The sequence below is a fragment of the Cydia splendana genome, chromosome 8 (genome assembly GCF_910591565.1).
Source record: "Cydia splendana chromosome 8, ilCydSple1.2, whole genome shotgun sequence".
NCBI classification, from domain to species: domain Eukaryota; kingdom Metazoa; phylum Arthropoda; class Insecta; order Lepidoptera; family Tortricidae; genus Cydia; species Cydia splendana.
Window position 1 is genome coordinate 11,351,250 of NC_085967.1, and position 16,533 is coordinate 11,367,782.

The 16,533-nt window shown below is 38.3% G+C and overlaps 1 protein-coding gene across 1 annotated transcript in view; it reads right to left on the reverse strand.

Moving 5' to 3' along the window:
* Nucleotides 1-368: 368 nt before the first annotated feature.
* LOC134793135 (sodium-coupled monocarboxylate transporter 1-like) overlaps nucleotides 369-16,533 on the reverse strand; it is a 60,987-nt gene continuing 44,822 nt past the window's right edge. The window contains exons 12-13 of the mRNA XM_063764703.1: nucleotides 8,011-8,209; nucleotides 369-1,655 (exon numbers count right to left, since the gene is read on the reverse strand). Of these exons, the coding sequence (XP_063620773.1) occupies nucleotides 1,428-1,655; nucleotides 8,011-8,209 (427 nt within the window). The 3' untranslated portion in view covers nucleotides 369-1,427. The remainder of the gene's footprint in view (nucleotides 1,656-8,010; nucleotides 8,210-16,533) is intronic.

Below are 16,533 nucleotides of genomic sequence, written 5' to 3' on the forward strand. Positions count from 1 at the left end.
GTTTTATTTGCACTTTTCTGACTGAAAATGGAAGGTAGTTTAGTACTTTACAACGCCAGCATTTCACGAAACAAGCGCTCTCAAAGTTAATGCTGTGATGATAAGTCGAATCTACATTGTATACCTACGGTATTCAGACATACTTATTTAGTATTTTTTACTTACGTATCTTCTGCCTTGTAATGTTTATGTTATCAATTATGTCGTGATTAAAATTAAAATGAAACGAAACATAAAATACGTTTTTCTTTACTATTTTTACAATTAAACAAACTAAACGTTTGTATACGCATGTGCCGTGTGCCGCTGTGAGAGTCGATCTTCATTTTAAGATAAATCGAATTCTCATACTGTGCTAGTCGGCGTCAAGTTTTTGGATATGACAAGTAGCGGTCAAAAGGTAAATTCTTATAATAATGTGCCACTCCTAGTAGAGTTGCATCGCAGTCATAGGCTGTGGTAATTCCTTACCATATTGCGTACTGTACACTGATGTGGTTAAAAAAAGGTGCGTGTAGGTATTAGTGATATCAAAACAAATATGCCTCTAGTAGGTACTACATAAATTATTATGGGTGTCTGCGATTAGAGTATTACAGACGGTAAAATTAATTTCACGCATACTTTATCGATTACACGTAATGTGCCAGAATCATGGTTAGCCGGAGACGCGAATAAATAAAGACAGTCGATGTTTATTAAAAATTGTATTCGTCCTGAGAACACCTGACTTTGGTTTGTATTTCTAATTGGCTGTAAGATAAAATAAATGAATACTTAATTTAAATAGGTATAGGGTCTAATTTAATTAGCTATCTACACAGCAAATAAGAATTATTACTATTGTTAGAGTGCAGTGAAGTTGGTATTCCACCTGTCCAATTTCTTGCTCCAATGTGCATTGCGTCTCACTCTCTCAGTAAGCAAAATGTGAGATGCAAATACACATTGGACAGGTGGAATACCATCAGTACCACCCTTATATCCTATATTACTTATATATGTACCTATATACAATGTCAACAAATAGGCAATTTACAGGTTGGTATTCTATAAGTGGATGCAAACAACGCTACTGATGGGCATCAGTGACATCACTTTTAAATAATTAATACGGCCAAATGATTAGGTCATTCATACCTAAACAAAAATATAATTGATCTTACGTTAAAATGCAATAAATGATTTCTTTTCTATTCTAATATTCTAAAACTTAACGGTGATTTCTTTGGCTAACCCATTGCACGGTAGCATGATTGCCTATATAGTATGTACAACTTAAATCTCATTCCACAAGCACAATTGAAGTCTATCGACTGTCTTCAAATCTGGTTTATGCGGATGAGTTGGATGATTTGCTTACAAAATTGAAGGTCTGACGTATAGAAAAATGAAGCAAATTAAATCAAGGGGGGTTATCTGTGATTTTAAGGGGAATGGTTTGGGTTGTAATCCTCCGGCTCTTTAGCGGCGTGCGCGAGCGCGAGGTTGTCGTGTCCGTAGGCGAGCCCGGCGTCGCTGTAGAACACGCCGCCCGCGAGCTCGGACAGCCTGCGCCGACGCCGCGTGTCCTTGTCGTCGGCCATGCTCGGCGGCCGCACGCTCGAGCTGCGCCGCCGCTCCGACCCCAGTCGCGCCGGGAGACGTAGTATTGACTGAAAAAACAATAGGTGCTTATTCGTTATTTTGGTCAGAAATATTTCTTTATTCTTTATTTCTTTATTGCACCATGGTAATTACAAGATGTTAAAACATAAAACGTATCTCATGGACCCGGAACGGGTATGGCAGTTAAAACTTAAAACTAGGACTAGTGCTATTAAATATCATATTAATAAAAATTATAATTATTTACATTGTTGGTTGGTACAAAGTTACAAACATCGGAATCATTTAAAAAATCGTCAACTTTATAATAGTTTTTATTAATAAGAAATGCCTTCAACTTTCTTGCAAACGTTTCGTCCTTCTCTTCTGACCTAATGTAGTTTGGAAGATTATTGTAATATTTTGCAGAGGAATATAGGGGGCTGCTTCGGAATAGTTCTAGTTTTGGTGCAGGTAGTTGAAGTTTGTTTTTTAACCTTTCATTTTGCTGTTTTTGGAACAGGTGCATATTTTTCCTCACATACATGGCTAGTTCATAAATATAAATGCATGGTAATGTTAGTATACCGTGCTCAGAAAAATGAGGCTGGCAACTTTCTCTGTTATGTTTGTTTAGCAATATGCGTATACACCTTTTCTGCATTACAAACAAGTCGTGTGCATCAGTACTATCACCCCACATCACGATACCGTATCGCAACCAGGAATGGGCATAGGCATAATAGGCAGAGAGTGCTGCAGCGAAATTTGTATTTTTACGTAGTGTAAATAACGCATATTGGAATTGGGATAGTTTTGTTTTAGTATTTAAAACGTGGGCTTTCCAATTCAGATGACTATCGATAGTAATACCTAAGAGTTTGAACTTATTTACCTCTTCAATTTCTTTGTTGTTAAGCATTAGTTTTAATTCCAAAGGCGTTCTTTGGTAAGGATAAAATTGGATTAGTTTTGTTTTATCAGTGTTTATGCTAAGATTGTGGTCGAGCATCCAATGGTTTACGTTGTTTAAGGTTTGGGATAGCTTTGCGTTAATATCGTCATTGTTATTGAATTCAAAGAGGAGGGATACATCGTCTGCAAATAGGGTACATTTTACATCAATTTCTTTCGGGAGGTCATTTATATATAACAAGAACAGTAGGCAACCCAGTACACTTCCTTGAGGAATAGATCCGCTTACTTCTTTGACATCAGAACGGACTGATTGCAGACTAGCAGAGGAGGGATCAAGATACTCAATTTGAACAAGCTGCGCGCGGTTTTCGAGGTAAGATTTGAACCAATCGAAAGCGATGCCCCTGATTCCAGAGCCGTATAATTTTTGTAGTAAAATTGCGTGAGAAACTTTATCATATGCCTTGGTGAGGTCTAGTAAGAGTCCTACTGCAATGCGTTTATTATTAATAGCGTCCATGATTTCCTGCGTGTACTTGCTTACCGCAAGGGCGGTTGACCGGTTTTTCCTAAAGCCATATTGGTTGTCGTTTAATACAGAATTTTTCTCTAGGAACTTGTAGACTCTGGTGCATATCGATTTTTCAATTATCTTTGACAGAGATGGTAGTAATGCTATTGGCCTATAGTTGTTAACGTCGAGCGCGCTTCCTTTTTTATATATTGGTTTAATTACTGCTATCTTTAGTTGCTGTGGAAAACACCCCTCATTAAATGATTGATTAATTAGTATACATAGTGGTAATGCCAATTCAGTGGCGCATATTCTCAGTAACGTCGATGGGATTTCATCTATTCCGGTACTATGTGTTTTTTTGAGTCCGCGTATAATTTTAAATACCTCCTGTTCAGTTACCGGATACAAATACAAAGACCTAATAAGTGGCGATCGTACGGGACAGCCGCGCGGGGTTGTAGGAGAGTTTCCGTCCTGTGTTTCGTTAAAGATAGAAGTAAAAAAATTGTTGAAAGTGTTTGCTATAACTGCAGGGTCCTCGGTAACCAAATTCTGAGGTTCGATTTTAATTTTTAAGTTTTTCTTCGCCTTTACACAATTTTTTATATTATTAATGATATTCCACATCGTTGCAGTTTTATTATTAGATTTATGCATTTTATTTATGTAGTTTAATCTTTTTGAATTAGTGACAAGTTTTTTTAGCACATTTGCGTATGTTTTATAGTGCGCTTTAAGAACGGGACTTTTTGATTTACTGGCGTGAATTTTTAGTAGTCTTTTGTGCATGCACGATATTTTTAAACCTTTTGTGAGCCACGTGTTTTTAGGTTTATTTTTAACAATAAGACGTTTAACAGGGATGTTTGTGTCTAGTATGTGTTTCAGTATTTCATGAAATGCATTAAAATTATCATTTACGTTTTTGTGGGTTAGTACATTGTTCCAATTAATATTACTTAATTCATTTTTAAATTCTGTTTGGCTACGTAAGTTATGTATTCTTTTGTATAAAATATAGTGATTATTCAGTCTGTTTAATGTATTTTTATTACCGAGATTTTCCAGTTTGCAAACAACGCTTTTATGATCTGAAAGCCCGTGCTCCTTAATTAAAGTCACGTGAGACTTGCAATTAGTGAAAACAAGATCTATGCAGCTAGCGGAGTTTAGAGTAATTCGGGTTGGCTCTTCGACTATACCAACAAGATTTAGTGTCAGCATGAGGTCGGTTAAACGGCGAGTGTATTTAGATTTTAATTGCATATCAATGTTGAAGTCACCTCCTATTAAGATAGTTTTACTTTGTTCCTTGTGTTTAATTTTCTCTATTATATTTTCCATACACTTATAAAATGTCTCTATGTCTCTGTTAGGTCTGTATACACAAATAAGTATAGTATTTAGTTTAGGCAGTTCAACACAACTACATTCAAAAACATATTCAATAGAAATCTCGTTCACGTCTTCTCTGACAAAGTACTCTATTCCGTTCTTAATAAAAATACATGTTCCTCCACCGTTGTGTTCGTTGCGGCTGAAACTTGTAGCTAATTCATACCCCGGTATTTGAAGCAATTCCAACTGCGTTGTAGTCATCCAGGTTTCAGATAAGCATAGTGCATCAAAGAAATGTCTCTCCAGAAAGCTCTCTAATATGTGAGTTTTATTATTAAGGCTTTGCATGTTCTGGAAGAAAGTTGTGAAATGGGTGAACTGTTTAGGGACGAAAATTACTAGCAGTAGTATTTCTTATGTTTTGGGCGCTTTTGTTGAAGTCAATAGGGTTAGACTCAGCTTCTTTGACGTCAGGATCCTGGTTGGCTAGAGTGATAGCGATGGTAGGCGGAAAGCTGCTGTGGGTAGTGTTATTTATTACGGAGGGTTGCATTTCCTGGGTTACTGTGTGAGCTTTGTGTTCCTTTCCATTTATATATAGTCTATTGTCTCTTATTACGGCGTGGTCACCCTTCTTACGTGCGTCTATTAATATTTTTTTCAGTTGATTCCTCTTTTCTATGCCTTCTTTAGTAAGGAAATCCGATACTGCATAGCCGTAGGGTTTAAAATAATGCGCATTTTCTAAAACGTATCGCTTCATCCTATTACTAATGAGCTCGATAATCAGTGGGCGGCGGTTTCCTTGTTTCCCAACTCTTCGCACAGATTCGATGAAACCATTTATTTCTATATTTAACACGTCGTTAAACATATTGTTTATACGTGGATAAAGACATGCCTCGGTCTCCCTATAGTACTCGTCCAATCCGTAGAGGACAATTTTTTTATGACCCTCGTCGTTTTTCAGGCTGTTTATCTTGACCAAATTATTGGAGGACGCGCTATTCGAAGTATTTAGACTGTTTTCTAGCTGACGAATATGCTCTCTTAAATCTGCCAAGTTATTTTCCAGAAGTGTAATTTTTTTGTTCGTGTCATTAATATGAGAAGTTGTTAATTGCCGAATATTACCCGTTTCAGTTTTCGTTTTTTCCGTGATCGTTTTAATGCTATCGACATCAGTTTTTAGAGTTGTATATTTTTTGTTTAATTCGCCTATATTACCTTCAATTTTATTAATTAGGCAGGTGAATTCTTGCTCTTGTTGCTCTAGTTGCATTGTGATTTGAGAGCGAAAGCTTCTCAGCTCTGTTAGGATAGTTGTAGATATCTCATTATTTTGTTTTGTAATATCGCATTGTCCATTTAACTCATTCAAGGTATTTTTACTCACGCTTTGTTTAGGTCCGTCGTCTGTAGGCGGGCAAGTGGACGAGCTCTCCAAGGTTGTGTCTCCTAAACATGAGACGTTACTTTCGTCTAATGACATATTTGTCTCCTCTAACAGCTGTACCTGTCTCAATCCCGCAGGAGATGCAGGTGTGTCGTCGTCACGGCGCCTGCGCGTAACGTTGTCACATTTAGGGCATTTCCATATCTTCCTTAACTCATTTCCGTGCTCTCTCACAAACGCCGAGGTATAATTAAAGCATGTGTAATGGTAACAATCTTTGCATTGAGAGCAAGCCAATAATTCTCCCCTATCAATTTTCAAATGGCATCCTAGACAATTCATTTTTATTATTATTAGTGTTCTGTACAAAACTTTGTCCACGGAACACTTATGGGATCACTTCGGTCTTGTTAATATTTAACGCGCTCATAAATATTGGTATAGATAAAAATAGGCCAAGAGTCTATGAGGCAATAAGTCAAAAGTTGTCAAATACAAATACTTTATTAATAACGCCAAGTTACATGTCACATGCATGTCACAGGTACAGTCTGTATCGAATTTAAAATTAAAGAAATTAAATTAAATTGGAACATTATTTAAATATTACAGTAAAACATTAAAATACTGACTAGAAAAATTATATAGTAGGGAGTTCGTAGAACTCGTTTGCAGAATAAAATATATGACTAAGAAGCCACTTGCGTAATCTAGCTTTGAAGACCACCGCAGAAGTTGCATCTTTTTTTATTTCGTCAGGTAGTCTGTTATACACAGACGGGCCCGAGATGTATACCGACTTCTCTGATTTGCGCAGTTTGTGTGCGGGAGTGACGAGGAGATGGGCAAGCTTGTTGCTACGCATCGCGCGGGATTCGTTCACACCTCGTTGTCTAAACGCATCGTAGTGTTTATATGTAAAAAGAGCAACTTGGAAAATGTGCTCACAGGGAAGAGGCAAAATATCCAATTATTTAAATAACTCCCTGCACGACACGTCATCATCAGGCACACCCACAATAGCGCGTACCGCCCGCTTCTGCATCCTGAAGACTCGATCGGCATCGGCAGCACGCGCGCACAGCTCTACACCGTAGGTGATGAGGCTGTCACACCTACTATATTGTCCGTCAATGTATTTACCTACAAACTCTATCAACTCTACACAGATTTTGTATCAAAAACGTGTGAAGTCATATTTTCATAGTAAATGGACATTTGTAGTGACACATTCACACCTTCCGCTGCTAAATATGTACTGGTCTGCCAACTGCCAATAAACCACAAGGTACCTATTACGCACACCTACTTATGTATTGTAAAAAGTAATGAAATAAATGCATTTGTATTTTGTATTTGTAAACAGGTAAATACATTGACGTATAATATCTAATAAGGACGGGCTAATGGGGCACTAAAAATGGTACTAGTTCAGCGGTGTGACTCACGAATTCCAGCCAATCGTGCAGTCTAACGCAACTAGTTGCGACCAATAGCGCGCGTAATGCGAACTAGTCAACCAATCGCGCGCTTGATGCGAACTCATCAACCAATCGCGTTGTAGCGGTTTCACACCGCTGTACTGGCCCCTGTCATGCCTCATTATTATTGCCCGTAAAGCCAGTCCCTAGATATCTATGTCAATGGGTAAATACTAAAGTACGTATAGTATATGAGAAAATTTATTACTTAGCGGCAGGTTCAGCATTAGGAGGTAAGTAAATCAACCAATCCGTTGATAAACGCTATATAAGTAGGTACCTATTAGGTCAGTGGTTCCTAACCTTTTCAGTCCGGTCACCCCTATGACTAACTAGGGAACCTGATTTTACCCCAAAACGTGTACGTTTGTTGTATTGTTATATTAGGTTATATTAGGTAGCTTATTACCCCCGTAAAATACCAGTTTTACCCCCACGGGGGTAATTACCTCCAGGTTAGGAACCACTGTATTAAAATTATCTGAATTAACTTTAGATACAGCGTTGTACATGCGGAATCTCACAATAAGGTGCCATTTGAAGCACCTGCATGATCTGATGGTACATCGCTTTACACATGGAGCTATTGAAATTTTGTAATACCACGTCGGTGACAAACACGCATACGGCCTGCGTGGCGGTAAGCAGTCACCGTAGCCTATGGACGCTTGCGACTCCAGAGGTGTTACATGCGTGTTGCTGACCCATTAATTAAAAACGTGTAGGTACACGTACTGTACACTCCTTTTTGAATTGATGTACACTGGGCTTACCTTTGCTTTTTTCGGTAATTTGTTGAGCAGTGTGATGACAGGAGGGGAGATAAGGTCTATGGGCACCTGCGTGGGGTCAGTGGCGCCCGTGATGGCGGACACCAGCAGCCCCATGAGCACCGTGGCCATCGACCCCAGCCCGGAGTACCAAAGGTACGATACTCGGAACAACCAGAATACTGATTCTTCGTGTTGGTTTCTGGGAAATAGAACACATATTACTTATATACTAGCAACCCGCCCCGGCTTAGCACGGGTTAACAAGTTATACACTCTTCCTCAAGAATCACGCTATTGATAGGTGAAAACCGCATGAAAATCCTTTCTGTATGTAACTCTCGACTACCTACTTACTCAACTTACCATATTATAAACACCCCCTTTCGATTTACCCCTAAAATAAGGCCATGTGATCGTCTAGCTAGTAGTTAGAACCCTCGAAGCGGATCGCGGTAACCTCAAATTCTTTAATGAGTATCAGCTAAATTTTAGACTCAGATTTTATTTATTTTTACCTATATTTTACGAACAGATATTTATGGTTATTAAATTAATTATTTATGAAAGAAAGTAATAATTTAAAGAAAAACGAATTACAAAAATAGAGACCCATTTAGAATTTATTAGTGTAATATAAATGATGGTGTAAAATTTACTATAATATATTTAAGTATTACAGCATATATGATATAAATATATAAAAATATTTTTGGTAAAATCCTGCAACACCTATTAAGCTTTCGGGATAAAATAGAAGCAGCACTCCAGAGGTAAGCTCTATTACATCCTAGCATTTCAAGGTTAATTAGGGCGAGCGAAGCGAGCCCTATCACTATTCGACAAACTATGCATTCTTGTGGTACACTTTGCGGAAAAACTACTGCACTGTTAGGTTTGAGATTTAACATAGTAATTTATATTCATGTCTAGATGTGTTATCAAACATAAACATATCATTTTATAAACCTAAATAAATAAAATAAAGTAATAACACTTTGTATTACTACTAGCGCCATCTGTTGGCAAAATAATGAATTAACATTGGTGCTAATGTTAATTATTTGTTTCTCTAACAGATGGCGTTAGTAGTAAATAAATAAATAAATATTGGACATTCTTATACAAAATGACTAAGCCCCACAGTAAGCTCAAGAAGGCTTGTGTTGTGGGTACTCAGACAACGATTCCTATGTGGTGTTTTCAATTTCAATAATGTCGATGGCGCTTACGCCATTAACATCGATGAATACAAAAGTGGGTTAACATTTTGGATTCAGACCCACCTCGCTTCGCTTGGTTTGATTCCCAATTTAGCAATTAAGTTTCTGTAAATACCTAGTAGAACAAAGAACAATCAATCTTGCTGTATATTCACTGCGGAGGTCAATTTACTCGTATGTTTTGTGACGCTGATGAACTGATCAGTCATGTTGTGTTAGCAAACTTAAATCGGGTATTTTCAATTCGAAAAACAGTTTTGGCGCCATTCATTTATTACGTAAGACGATTATGGGGTGGAGGGGATCGAAAATATCTTATTTTTTCTTACAAGCGGGAGGGAGGGGTTTTTTTATAGTTCTTACGATCAACGGGTAAGATCAAGATCACAAAGATGCGATTTAATTTAATTTATATGAAGTTATAATAATAATAAGGTGTATTCGGGTATTACCGAATGTCGGATAATTCCGAAATTCAGATGAAAATCACCCTTAATTCCATCATAATAAAAGTCTCTTTTCGGAATTATCCGACAGTTTTCGACATTCGGAATTACTCGAGTAAACCTTACTTCCACACTCTATGCTATCAAACACGGTGCAGAATTAGCTTAAATGAGCTCAAGTACCTTTGTACAGGTACAAATAAACATTCATGATAATATTTTTTTTGAAAAATAAACACTAAAACCAAACGTGTACCTACAAATTTTTTCCTTTAGATTCATACGTAATATATGGTAATATAGGGGCGGGAGGGGGAGGGGGTCAGCCTATTCTTATTATTTCTTACACAGGGGAGGCAGGGGGTCAAAAACTGGCAAAAATTGTCTCACGTAATTAATGAATGGCGCCTTTAGTGTTACTATTGCTTGGAACTGCTAAAATTATAAATAAAGATAAGCATATTAATACAAACTTCAGTGACTTAGGGCCGATACACGACTGCAACTTGGATGGGAACTGCACGCCGACTGCACGCCAATTGTAACGTCGGCGTGCAGTTCAACAAAATGACCCAGAACAGAACCCTGGCAGTTCCTAATGGAACTCAGGTTTGGTGCAACAAAGGCACATTATGTTTTAGTCATCCGACTCATCTTGATGAGCACTTAGGAGAGTAGTACCCAAGATAGAGCTGATGATGAAACCTGGCAGTACCTAGTGGAGCTCGGGTTTGGTGCAACATATATAGACACACGATGTTTTGGATATCCGACTCGTCATGTGATCACTGGGTAGACCAGTACCCAAGATAGCTGATGCTGAACCCTGACAGTACCTAGTGGAGCTCGGGTTTTATACAACATAGGCACACGCTGTTTTGGTCATGCAACTCGTTTTGATGAGTACTTAGGAAAGTATATAGTACCCAAGATAGAGCTGATGCTGAAACTTGGCTGTACCTAGTGAGACTCAGGTTTGGTGCAACACAGGCACACGCTGTTTTAATCAATCGACACGTCTTCATGAGCACTTGGAAGAGCAGTACAGAAGATAGAGCTAATGCTGAATCTTGGCTGTACCTAGTGGAACTCAGGTTTGATGCAACATAGACACACGCTGTTTCGGACATCCGACTCATCATGATGAGCACTTGGGATAGCAGTACCCAAGATAGAGCTGACGCTGAACCCTGGCAGTACCTAGTGGAACTCAGGTTTGTTGCAACATAGGCACACGCTGTTTTGGTCATCCGACTCGTCTTGATGAGCACTTAGGATAGGAAATGAGTACCCAAGATAGAGCTGATGCTTAACCCTGGCTGTACCTAGTGGAACTCAGGTTTGGTGCAACATAGGCACACACTGAACACTGAACACTTAGAAGAGCAGTACCCAAGATAGAGATGATAGTAACTCCCCCCTTACCTACTTACTTAACTTACCCATAATATAAACACCCCCTTTCGATTTACCCCTAAAATATGGCCATGTGATCGTCTAGCTAGTGGTTAGGACCCCTTGAAGTGAACCGCGGCAACCTCAAATTCTTTAATGAGTATCAGCTAAATTATGGACTCTGATTTTATTTATTATTACCTAGATTTTGAGAACAGATATTTATGGTAATAAAATAATTATTTATGGAAGTAAGAAATAATCTAAAGAAAATTATTCAGAGAAATAGAAAATTATTCAGAATTTATTAGTGCAACGTAAATGATGGTATAAAATTTACTATAATGTATTTAAGTATTGCAGCATATATGATGATATAAAATATATAAAAATGTTGTTGGTAAAATCCTGCCACACCTATTAAGCTTCCGGGATAACATAGAAGCAGCACTCCTGAGATAAGCTCTTTTACACCCTAGCATTTCAAGGTTAATTATAATTAACTATCATCTTCTAAACGATGTGTGATTTAATCACACGTGCTGCTCCGTACGCCCGATGCAGGTCTGGAAGCTCTTAGTCCGATTTGCAAGTATTAATCGGAACACCTACCCTACCAGTTTAGCCAGACGGGCTATGACCAACACTTCGTAACCTAAATGCACCTAGATGATGATGAAAAGAAGTGTCAAAGTATCCATCAATCATCATAATTACTTATCTTTTTTATATTCAAAAGCTAGGGATGCTAACCCCATAGTCCCATTCCCCAAAGCTGATAATCTAGACAGAATTCCTAGTTCTCTAGATGTATAAATGAAGCACCGAGTTTATTTGTTAACTATTATGTTTAGTAGAGGTCGAAATTGAGTATTCACTCAATAAATCCTTTGTACTGCTCTTGCCTGACAAAGGTTCCCTAAAACAAACCGTTCTTTAATCCCAGAATAGTCTGTGTTCCTAAATCCAGATTGATAATTAAGAGTTTATGTCGTAAATACCTGATTTTATTACTCAGTACCTTGTTCCTACACCAGACAACCAGAAATGAAAAGTAGAAATAAAATTTTATAGAAGCACTAATTCTTTCCCCATATAAATGAGAAATTAGAAAGATATAGGCAGTTAAACTCTTTACCTTTTAAACACACATATTTTAGGATTAAGAAACCATATTTTAAAACCCGTAAAGATAAATATATATCAACCATTTCAAATTTATAGACCCTAACTAAAAAAGAACGTTAATAGACATCAAACAAGTGTGTGATTCTACCCTAATCCTACCCTTTGTCCCTAATCTAGTATATTCAAAGCATAGTTCGTTCTTACCATCGACCTAATGCTTTGTAATATACGCAAGTGTAGTCCCTACGAGAGGCTGTAAAGTTCGGCAGGCGAGACCGATAAGGCAACCTACAGGCCAGTGTATTTGACTCCCTCCTTATCGCCCGCGGGCATGGTGGATAAGAATAAGTCGCCCTATTCCGTGTATATAAGTGGATCAGTACCCTAGCACACACACGCACTAATCACGAGGGAAACTCTGCCACAACAAAGACTAAGTGTAATATCAGTCACGACAGAAGTCTGTCCCCGCAACCAGCACTAGCATGAACCGGAGCACCGAAATATATAAATAAATTTAATAGGAGACCTAGTCTCAATTACTGTCGACTTCAGTGGGCCCAGATTACTCCGGATGACGCGCACGTGACGTCCCCACATCCATCTAAACAGCTGGGCCTTGAGACTAGTGAGATAATTCGTCTCTTATGTTGATATAAAAGAGACGCCAAGTCCTCTCAAACTTGGAGCAATAGACTCCTAACCATCCAATCCTTTGGCACCGTTAGGCGGAGTGAATGTTTAGCTGGACAAACTGGCAGTCCAAACAATGATCTGGCTTTTAAAATAGCAAAAATACCCCATAGAAAAACACTAAAATAACTAAGTTATCACTAAATTAAACTATGAGTTAGTGAAAAGTGAAATTCCCTTAAACACTGTCATCTATATTTAACGTTACGAGAATTTCTTCCCGCAAAACCAAACACAGACACTATTCCAAGCCCCGGCTATGCATTGACATTGTCCCTGCATAACATGACGGCACTTAGAACACTCAGCGTAGAGAAAACTTCACAATAACTAAAAACCCACACATGGTAGTAAAGAATCTCCACAACAGTCTAAACTTAGCGTTACGACAATTAAAATCCCCGCAAAACCAAGCACAGACACAAATTCTAAGTTTAAATTCACTAGGATAATTCCAAGTAAAAACAAACACAGAAAAAGTCGCGGAGAAACTTCACTTCCCCGCACTACGTTACACCCGAAAACCAGAGTCACTGCTAGCCCGGTCGAAGAATGAATGCCTCTCCCAACGCTCCGCACCGGCCTTTTATACCTTTTACTATGGCGACTGAATGGCGACATAACGGCGACTGAGCGGCGACTGAGTGGCGACTGAATGGCGACTGAATGGCGACTGAGTGGCGACTGAGTGGCGACTGAATGGCGACTGAGTGGCGACTGAATGGCGACTGAGTGGCGACTGAATGGCGACATAACGGCGACTGAATGGCGACTGAACGGCGACTGAATGGCGACTGAGCGGCGACTGAATGGCGACAGAGTGGCGACTGAATGGCGACTGAGTGGCGACTGAATGGCGACTGAATGGCGACTGAGCGGCGACTGAATGGCGACTGAGCGGCGACTGAGTGGCGACTGAGTGGCGACTGAATGGCGACATATAAAGATAAACATTATTCCAAAAGTACCAGGATGCCTAAATTGCAGAAGAGGTCGTTTGCCTCGGGCGGGTAACAAGGTTCGATTCAAGAAGAAAGATCATAAGTTACAGGTTGTTTACTGAACCATATGTCCTAAATATTAACGTTCATTATTGCTTACTTCAGAGTATAAATCATGTCCTTTTTACTCACGCAGTTTAGAGAAAGACGGAGCTATTTTTAATGACATCTACGCACACATTCATAGGCAATAGTTGAGTAGTCAGTTGGAGTAGACTAAATTACGATAAAAGGGAACGTTCGAAAACTCATCGCGTACGAATTTGTAAGCATTATTTTACTTTGAGATATTTTAAGTTTATTTCTGAAAAACGTCCCTGTATTGAAGTATTTTATGTTTATTAGTATCAAATATACTATTTAAGACATCCGGAATTTAGAGGAGTAATTATTATAATATTTTTATTTATCTTATGAATTTTTAGATTTTATGTTTCGAAATTGTACTAAAGCATCAGCGTAACGGAACGTCGAGCTGTCATCATCAGTTTTATTGTCAACGTCAATACTAATTTGGTGTTGATTATTTCCCGAGGTTTTATTTTGTTTATTTCTAAGTTAAAATAAAGATAATATATTTAAAAAAAAACACGTGATAAGTAATAATCCATGGAATTAAGTGCTTCAGGTTTCAATTGTTAGAATATTCGATGGAATTATAAATGAAATATGCGACTGTAAGGACTTTAGTTTTACAAGGTATTTCCTTTTATTTTCAGTGTTTTGTAATGAAAAATGAGGTTAATACTAGGCAATAGGCATACGACTAGTCACATGATGCTGAACCCTGGCTGTACCTTGTGGAACTGTGTGTGTGTGTGTTTAATGTTTATGTGCGGAGCAGCGTAATTACCACCAGTAGGTGTCCAGACGGGATAGTTTTTCGGTCAATTGTGTGGTGTGGACGCAAAAATAAATTCAAGGACATTGGCTCGCTGACCCAACATTATGTAGGAAAGCCAGTTGGCTTCCTTACAAAAAGTACTGGGCGACCGTGTAGGATGTAATAGCGCTTATGAAATTGTATATTACGTGTGGATGATATTGGCAATTTGATTTTGTCGTCTGGACACGTTTTTAATGGACAAAGTAAAAGCTTTAACAGACAGGCGTACCGGACAGCAACCGGGGTCCGGGTAGTATAAGTCTTTCTTGCTCTCACTTATAGCTGCGTTCTTAACGGACTTATTATGTACCCACTCGATCGAACATGAAACAAGCCTCGAATTGGATCAAAGTCGCAGTCCGGTACGTTTAGGTAGAAAAACTCCGCGAGCCCTTACAAAGCTCTGCTTTTTGCTAGTTATAATAAAATTAACTATCATCTTCTAAACGATGTGTGATTTATTCACACGTGCTGCTCCGTACGCCCGATGCAGGTCTGGAAGCTTTTAGTCCGATTTGCAAGTATCAATCGGAACACCTACCCTACCAGTTTAGCCAGAAGGGCTATGACCAACAATTCGTAACCTAAGCGCACCTAGATGATGATGAAAAAAAGTGTCAAAGTATCCATCAATTACTTATATTATATCTTTTTTATATTCAGAAGCTAGGGATGCTATATATGCTAATCCCTTAGTCCCATTCCCCAGAGCTGATAATCTAGACAGAATTCCTAGTTCTCTAGATGTATAAACGAAGTACCGAGTTTATTTGCTAACTGTTGGAAAGTGCTGGCTGTCTACGCTTTCATTGATATTTGAATTTGTTCTTGTGACATGTTTTCTATTTTGATGTATATCAATTATCTATCAATCGTGTAACACGTAAGAATCTTTTCTCTCTAAATAAAAACATATTAATATTGCATCAATACACTTGTATTATTCTATCACTGCTTTCTACCATCAGTGGTAGCAGATCGCGGTTAGTAAAAAATAAAAGTGATAAATAATATGCAAGAATAAAAAAGTGTAAAAGTGAGAAAAGAAAAATGGGTTCGAATTTTCGTAACATCGAAACATTAACGAAATCCAATTACGACACATGGTGCCTACAAGCACAAGCAATCTTAATAAGAAGCGACTTGTGGGAATACGCGAGCGGCGAAAAAAATTTATTGGAGACCGCGACTACTGAAGAAAAAAGTGCTTTTGACAAAGACGATAGAAAAGCAAGGTCTGAGCTATTACTGCTAATATCTCCAGCAGAACTTAAGCAAATTAAAGGTTGCAACACGTCAAAAGAGGTATGGGATAAATTAGTATCCATCTATCAAAGCTCGGGACCAGCCAGAAAAGCTACCCTATTAAAACAATTAGTTTTGAAGAAAATGTCACCTCAAGAAGACGTAAGAGACCATCTCAACAACTTCATGGATGTCGTAGGTAAACTAGAAGACATGAAAGTCACTATCAACTCAGAGCTGTTAAGCATAATGATGTTGTACAGTCTACCTACAAATTTCGACAGCTTTAGAACGGCGATCGAGTCGAGAGATACTTTGCCTAGCCCTGAAACTCTCAAAGTAAAAATAATCGAAGAACATGAAGCAAGGAGGCAATCTGAGCCCCAAACTTCAGAAGCATTCTACATGAAAGCAAAGAAAAAGAGTTTAATGTGCAGCAATTGTAATAAAAAAGGGCATTCAACGGAAGATTGTTGGTCGAAGAAAAAACAAAAGAAAAACGTAAACAA